Source organism: Corylus avellana, chromosome ca5, assembly GCF_901000735.1.
Source record: "Corylus avellana chromosome ca5, CavTom2PMs-1.0".
Classification (NCBI taxonomy): Eukaryota; Viridiplantae; Streptophyta; class Magnoliopsida; order Fagales; family Betulaceae; genus Corylus; species Corylus avellana.
The window spans coordinates 1,565,971-1,573,381 of record NC_081545.1 but is presented as its reverse complement, the minus strand read 5'-3'; the positions used below and the strand labels follow the sequence as shown (position 1 = coordinate 1,573,381).

Here is a 7,411-nt window from a genome sequence, read left to right as displayed (position 1 = left end):
AAAGAAAACAACATGCACCCACGAGCACCATCGAAAAATAATCATGCTAGCTATGACTTTCATAGATGAGATCGATGAGAAAGGAAGAAAAGTAATAATAATAATAAAAAAAAAAATTATAATGTAATGGAAAATTAAATATAAAGGGAAATAAAAAGATAAATTGAGTCAAGATATTTTACAATGGCCTCGTCTCGTCTCATCGATTTATAGCTCCGGTCTAATTTGTTTAAAGGATCACTTCCTATTCTACCGTCTCCGTTATGAATTATTATCATTTAAATAATTCATTGACTGGAAATATTTTGGAATTGATTTGCGATATGAGTTCGCTTCAAATCCTGCAGATAAAATTAAACTTAGATGCGCAAAAATGGTTTCTGAAGAATGCATGTTTGATGTTTCCAACACTATGGAAAGACACTAATTAGATCATGATCATCATTTTAAACCTAATTTACACTAATTACATCATGATCATATTGGTTGCGTGAGTCCAATATTTCAGATTTCAGTCTTTTTTTATTTTTTTAATTTTTTTAAATTGAGACATTTATTCATATTTTTTATCGAATAAATAACAAAAATTATATTAGCTACGTACCCTTCCTAGACATATTAAAGAAGTTGGTGGTGGGGGGAGAAGAGATGGATCATGCCCATAACCATGGCGATACATGCACGATCCAACCCTGGTTAATTATGGGCATTGACCCAATTATACCCGGTTAAGGGTGGTTGGGTCATGCCCATAACCATGACCCAACCATTACAATAGTTGAGTGAGAGCCCAACCATGCATTGCTGCGTATGCTTACGCATGACCCAACTTTGTTCGTTTGTTTTTTTTTTTTGTTAATAAGAGGGGCATAATTTTATTTTTCATATCATGTTTATTATTTATTTAACCAAAAAAATGTCTCAAATTTAAAATGATCATAAACTTGAGTTTTAAATATTGTTGAAACTATATAACTAGCGCACCTTAAAGCTTTAATAAGTTAATTGCTTTTCTGAAACGACGATAAAATTAGAAATTAGAAGTTGTTTCTGAACAAATGAGGATATATTAAATATGATATCGTCGTTTAGAGAAAACTGACGATATGTTTTGGTCATTTTTATATCAACGACGTCAACTTTATCTCATGTCATTTGTAAAAAACGACAATAATTGTCTTTTTTTCAGTAGTACTGAGCTATACATCAAATTTTTATTTCACTTTTATCTCACATTGTTGATGTAGCATTTCCAATTACTTATTGGATATATATTTTTTTTTCTCAAAAGGAAAAGAAAAAAAAAAAAAAAAACGAAAGTTTTACTTAATCTTCTTGAACTTCTATCACTTTTGTAACTACTCTAGGTGATCCTAATGACTTTGCATAGAAATCTAGAAGCTATAACTTTGTAATAAATAATTAGAGGACGACTTCTTTTAATTAAGTGGAGGACTTCATTGTTTCATAGTGGAGGACTCTTTATGAAAGAGTGCCATCTTTTTTATCACCACAAAACTTATTCCATGGATGTAAAATCAAAGTGTACATGGGATAAGATCCATTTAATCGTGGATATTAGTTGTGACCCCTTCTTGAATATCATTATTATCATGACAGAAAATCAGGCAATGAGATAATTAAAAGTTGGAAATGAGATAAAAAGATGCCAATTGACGAGGCGTGTTACGCGTGCGCACTTAACTGCTAATTATCAAATAATGATCATAATTATGATTGAAAGTGTTATTTTTTTTTAAAAAAAATCAATAATAATTTACCATAAATCTAATAATAATTTAAAAGTCATATCAATTTTGGAGCAAAGAAAAAAAAAAAAAAAAAATAGCAATATTACTCAAGCTAGCGCAAGACTGATCCTATTCAGCTTAATTTGGAGCACCAGTTCTAGGCCCTTCTAATTTTTATTTATTCATTTGATGACCAAAAGAGTCAATTATAGATGCCCGTACATACCATCTGGCCGACACATCATTTCTTTGCACAGTGGACATACATACTCGCAAAAGCTTGCTGCAACGCCAAGCGAAATCGAAATCCAGCCTATAAATTAAAGCTCTCTCCATATTATGAGCTTCATTACCATTTACCAAGCATATCCAACAGTGATATAACACAATGGGTTTCTCGCTTTCTCTCTTCATTTTCATGGCCTTGTTTTTCTTACTTTCACGGTTACATCTTATAGTTGGTCAATCTTCTCCTTTTATGCAACCCCTGTGCCATCATGATCAGAGCTCTGCCTTGTTGCAATTCAAGCAAAGCTTTATCATCCATAAATCTGCATCAATGAAGTCGTGGTTTGATTTTCCACCTGATTATCCTCATTGTCAAAAGGTTGGGTCTTGGACAGTAGAAGGAGACAAAAGTGACTGCTGCTCATGGGATGGGGTGGAGTGCGACAAGGATACGGGTCATGTAATTGGGCTTGAACTCAGTAGTAGCTGTCTATATGGTTCTATTAACTACACCAGCAGCCTTTTCCGTCTTGTTCATCTCCAAAGGCTTAACCTTGCCTTCAATGACTTTAACTACTCTCATATCCCACACCAGGTACGTGATCTTCCAAGACTAACACATCTCAATCTCTCTTGGTCTAACTTTCATGGTCAAATTCCGTTAGAAATTTCACAATTGTCGCACTTGTCATCCCTCGATTTATCTCAAGACTATCCTGGTATCCCCCCTCTTGGACATCCCCATTTGGAACTCAAAAAGCCCAGCCTAAGAAGCCTAGTTGGAAATTTGACTCGCCTACAAAAGCTTGATTTGAGTGGGGTGGACATTAGCTCTACGGTACCTAATATTTTGGCAAACTTGTCTTTGTTAACATTCCTCTCTCTTGGTGGATGTGGTTTGCACGGGGAATTTCCAATAGGCATCTTTAAGCTATCAAATTTGCGAGTTCTTTCTGTAATTGGCAATGAAGGCCTCACCGGTTATTTGCCTGACTTTACATGGAGTGGTCCGCTTGAAGCATTGAATCTCGCAGCCACGAGTTTCTCAAGGGAACTACCCGCTTCCATGGGAAACCTTGGATTTCTGAATGACTTGTCTCTGTGGGGTTGCAATTTTTCGGGGTCTATTCCATCTTCACTTGGTAACCTTACTAAACTCACTGAACTTGCCCTTGGACGTAACTCTTTTGTGGGTAACGTCCCGTCTTCCCTTGGAAACCTTACTAAACTCACTTATCTTGACCTTTCTGTGAACTCTTTTGTGGGTAACATCCCGCCTTCACTTGGAAATCTTGCTCAACTCTCTCTTTTAGGCATTTCATTCAATCAATTGACAGGTCCAATTCCTACTAAGCTTGTAAACTTGCCACAATTGATTGACATTTATCTAGAGGAGAACCTTTTGAGTGGTGAATTGCATTTTGGGCTTATGAATGAAACACAATTGGAAGCCATTAATTTGAGCAACAATCAGTTAACTGGCCCAGTTACTTTTGGGCCTATGAACCTCACACAATTACTTTTCTTGGACCTTTCCACCAACAAACTTCATGGTCAAATTTCAAACTCAGTCTTCAACTTCAAGAATCTTCAAGTTCTTTATCTTTCTGAAAACTACCTTAACGGCATTGTGGAGTTTGCCGAGTTTGTTAAGCTCAAACATTTAATTGCATTGGATATTTCTGGTAATCAATTATCTTTACTTACTAAAGAAACCAGTGCCAATGCAACTCTTCAAAAGTTTCAAGTTTTAGGATTTTCTTCGTGCAACTTGAGCAAATTTCCAAATTTTCTTAGAGACCAAGATGAATTGGTGTTTTTAAACCTCTCCAACAACAAGATTCATGGCCAAGTCCCAGAATGGATGTGGAACAAAAGCACCGCGAGTCTACAAGTTCTTGATCTTGAGTCAAACTCGCTCCAAGGATCACTTCCTATTCCACCAGTCGCCACTTTGCATTTCGATATTTCAAATAATTCATTGACTGGAAATGTTCCGAAATTGTTTTGCACTTTGATTTTTCTTCAAGTCCTTGATTTGGCAAATAACAACTTAAGTGGTTCACTTCCGCACTGCTTAGACAACTTTGGTGCTTCTCTATCAGTACTTGATCTGCGAAGAAACAAATTTCAAGGAAGCATTCCACAAACTTGGATAGGAGGAGGCCAATTGAGGGTAATAAATTTCAGTCAAAACAAATTCCAAGGGCATTTACCGAGATTGTTGGCCAAGTGTACATGGCTGAGGGTCCTTGATCTTAGTGATAACCAATTCATTGATATTTTTCCATTTTGGTTGGGACATCTTCCAAATTTAGAGGTCCTCATTTTACGGTCAAACAAATTCAATGGTTCAATGGGGACACCTCAAACCTATTTTAAGTTCCCCAACTTGCGAATCCTTGACATCTCCCACAATGATTTTATGGGAAAGCTACCGTTGAGACTTCTTGAAAATTGGAAGGCCAAAAATTTTGAGAATGTGCAGCTGTCAACATATATTCAAGAATACTCAGACTTCCAAATGCAAAAAGGTTTTGGGTATAACATTTTGCCCCAGGCTTATACTTACTCAATGATGATGACAAACAAAGGCAATAGTATGTTCTACGAGAAGGTCCAAGAATTATTCACGGCCATTGATTTCTCAAGCAATAATTTTGTCGGAGAGATACCTGAATCTATTGAAAATTTAAAGGGAGCTCAATTGCTCAATCTTTCTAATAATGCTCTTATTGGTCACATCCCATCGTCTTTAGGAAATCTTATAGAGCTGGAAGCATTGGATCTTTCTTATAATAAATTATCAGGGGAGATTCCATAACAATTAACACAACTTACTTTCTTAGGATTCCTCAATGTATCCTGTAACAATCTCATGGGACCTATACCACAAGGGAGGCAATTCGATACATTTGAAAACAAATCATTTCAGGGGAATCCAGGATTGTGTGGAAGACCATTGACAAGGAAATGTGGGAATTCTAATGAGCCGCCTTCTCACCCTTCAATCTCTCGAGAAAGTCAAGACTTTGGATTACCATTTGAATTTGGTTGGAAAATAGTTGTGATTGGATATGTATTTGGATTTGTTGTTGGAGTAATAATTGGGCCGATAGTGATCGCAAGGAAACATGATTGGTTAATGAAGACCCTACGAATAAGGCCAATGAGTGGGAGGAGACGCAGAAATTAAATAAAATAGTTTGTGCAAGATACCTTTCCAAAGCAATTTATGTATTATTAGACCCGTGTTTTCTACTTTTAATCTTATTTCTCTGTGTGTAATGTGTTTCTTTCCTTTTTCATTATTGTTTTGGTGTAGTACTTTGGATTAGTGTGGCATTAAGATGTTCGTATGTAAAATGCTTTGGTGGGATCTTTTATATATAGATTGCATTACTTATCCAAAGGTTTCCACCCTCTTGCATTTGATATAGAAATTCTAATGGCATCTCCAAATTACAGGGTCTGAATAAATTATTTGTAGTTTGTGTACATTCTTTAGATGGTTTCTTGTTTCAATGCTTTATCTTTTACTTCATGAGCAAAATCTTGCTCATCCATCGTGCTATTTACCTTGCATTAGAAATCCTGGGAAAAAATTGTACTGGGTAAAAAGGTTCCCATGTCAGAGTTAATCCGTAGAATATTTGGTTGTATTTGCGTTTACAATCACTTGGTATATCCAATCAAGAACCTTCCTTCCAAAAGAACTACAGAAAACAAGAAATTCCCAACAAAACCATACCCAATCCAAGAACAACAAAACCATACAGAAAAAATACAACCATTTCTACCCACATGGCTTGTTTGTTTTGTTCGGGTCTTCCTAGTTTGTATCATTCTATGTTCAAGCAAACACATTTTCGATGTGTCTCCAGACTTTGTTCAAACAAAAGTTTATTCTATTTCACCCTTGACCATGATAATCAATGCTGGCGCTAAAGTTCATATTTAAAAAACCCCCCTCCCAAAAAAAAAAAAAAAAAAAAAAAAAAAGAGGAAAAAGAAAGACTAAATTGTGTTAAGTTTGATTGATGCTAGCTCAAAAGGAATATAACTTTATATGAAGAAAAAAAATTATATGTTTCTTTTGACCTCGGATAAGAATTACCACTTGGACGTACGCACCTTGATCCTAATTTTCAATATGATTTTATATTCAGGTACCACCTCAAACGCTTTGCATTTCCATTGATGTTTAGTGGATCTAATTAATAGATTCTGTTAAAGTAATGGTTAAGTGATTAAATTTACCTCTTTTTATAAGCTTAAACTTTTGGGATAACTGGTAATTTAAAGGACTCAATTAAAAGAAGTGGAAGGAAAAAAAGAAAAAAGAGAAAAGGAAAATGCTTTGATACTACAGTTTTTACTATAACTCCTTATAAACTCATGTGACAGTTCACAAAAAAGTCACATGGCACAACATGGGTGAACAAATATTAAACAACAAGAGTTTTGTTAGAAGTAGTTTTTAATTTATTGAGAAAAAAAAAACCAGAACTGTAATTTCAAACATTCCTGTTTTTTCAAATTATGAGTGACTTGTTTGTGTGATGTATTTTTGTATTGTGTAATTTATTTCCTGAACAGCCTGTACTCTGTTTTGGCTCATCAGTATATTCATTGAAAGTTGTGGTTTGTTGTAAAGAGATATATGCAGTGGACAACGGCGGCTGTCTTATTCTGAATCTTTCTCAATTCATATTCAAACACTCATCAATATGCACATCTCCCCAATTTTAGTTATTTAATTCTCAAGAAAACTTCTTGTAAAGATGGACACATAAGTTGGTAATTGTGAAGTTAGATAAGACTAAATAATAAAAAATACAACTTTAATGATGGGGTGGTATGCACACTGACATTACGACTAATCTGATTGTTCAATTTAATTTAATTTTTCTTTTCTAGTTGAATAATTTTTTTCGTGGGTAACATTCCATCTTCACTTGGTAATCTCACTAAACTCATTGATCTTGGACTTTCAAATAACTCTTTCGTGGGTAGCATCCCGCCTTCACTTGAAAACCTCGTTCAACTCTCTTCGGTTGACATTTCACACAATCAATTGATAGGTCCAATCGCTTTTTGGCTTGTAAGCTTGCCAAAACTGAGCTTCCTTTATCTGAGCAACATTCGGTTAATTGGTCTAGTTACTTTTGGGCCTATCAACCTCACACAATTAAGTGTCTTGGATCTTGAATTTCTTGATCTTTCTGAGAACTACCTTAATGGTATTGTTGAGTTTGATGAGTTTGTGAAGCTCAATTAATATTTAACTACATTGCATACATTTCTTACTAAAGAAACCAGGGCCAATGCAACTTTTCAAAGGTTTGAAGGTTTAGGATTTTCTTCGTGCAACTTGAGCGAGTTTCTGATTTTCCTGAGAAACCAACCTGACTTGGAGTATTTAAACTTGT

General features: G+C 35.1%; 1 protein-coding gene across 1 annotated transcript; it reads left to right on the top strand.

Moving 5' to 3' along the window:
• Positions 1-2,139: 2,139 nt before the first annotated feature.
• LOC132180660 (receptor-like protein 6) lies at positions 2,140-4,803 on the top strand. Its single transcript, XM_059593559.1, has one exon. It carries the CDS (start codon positions 2,140-2,142, stop codon positions 4,801-4,803), a length of 2,664 nt encoding a protein of 887 aa, XP_059449542.1.
• Positions 4,804-7,411: the final 2,608 nt, after the last annotated feature.

What these genes read in the sequence shown, in the direction of transcription:
- LOC132180660 (XM_059593559.1), top strand. Translation starts at nt 2,140, where the DNA reads ATGGGTTTCTCGCTTTCTCTCTTCATTTTCATGGCCTTGTTTTTCTTA.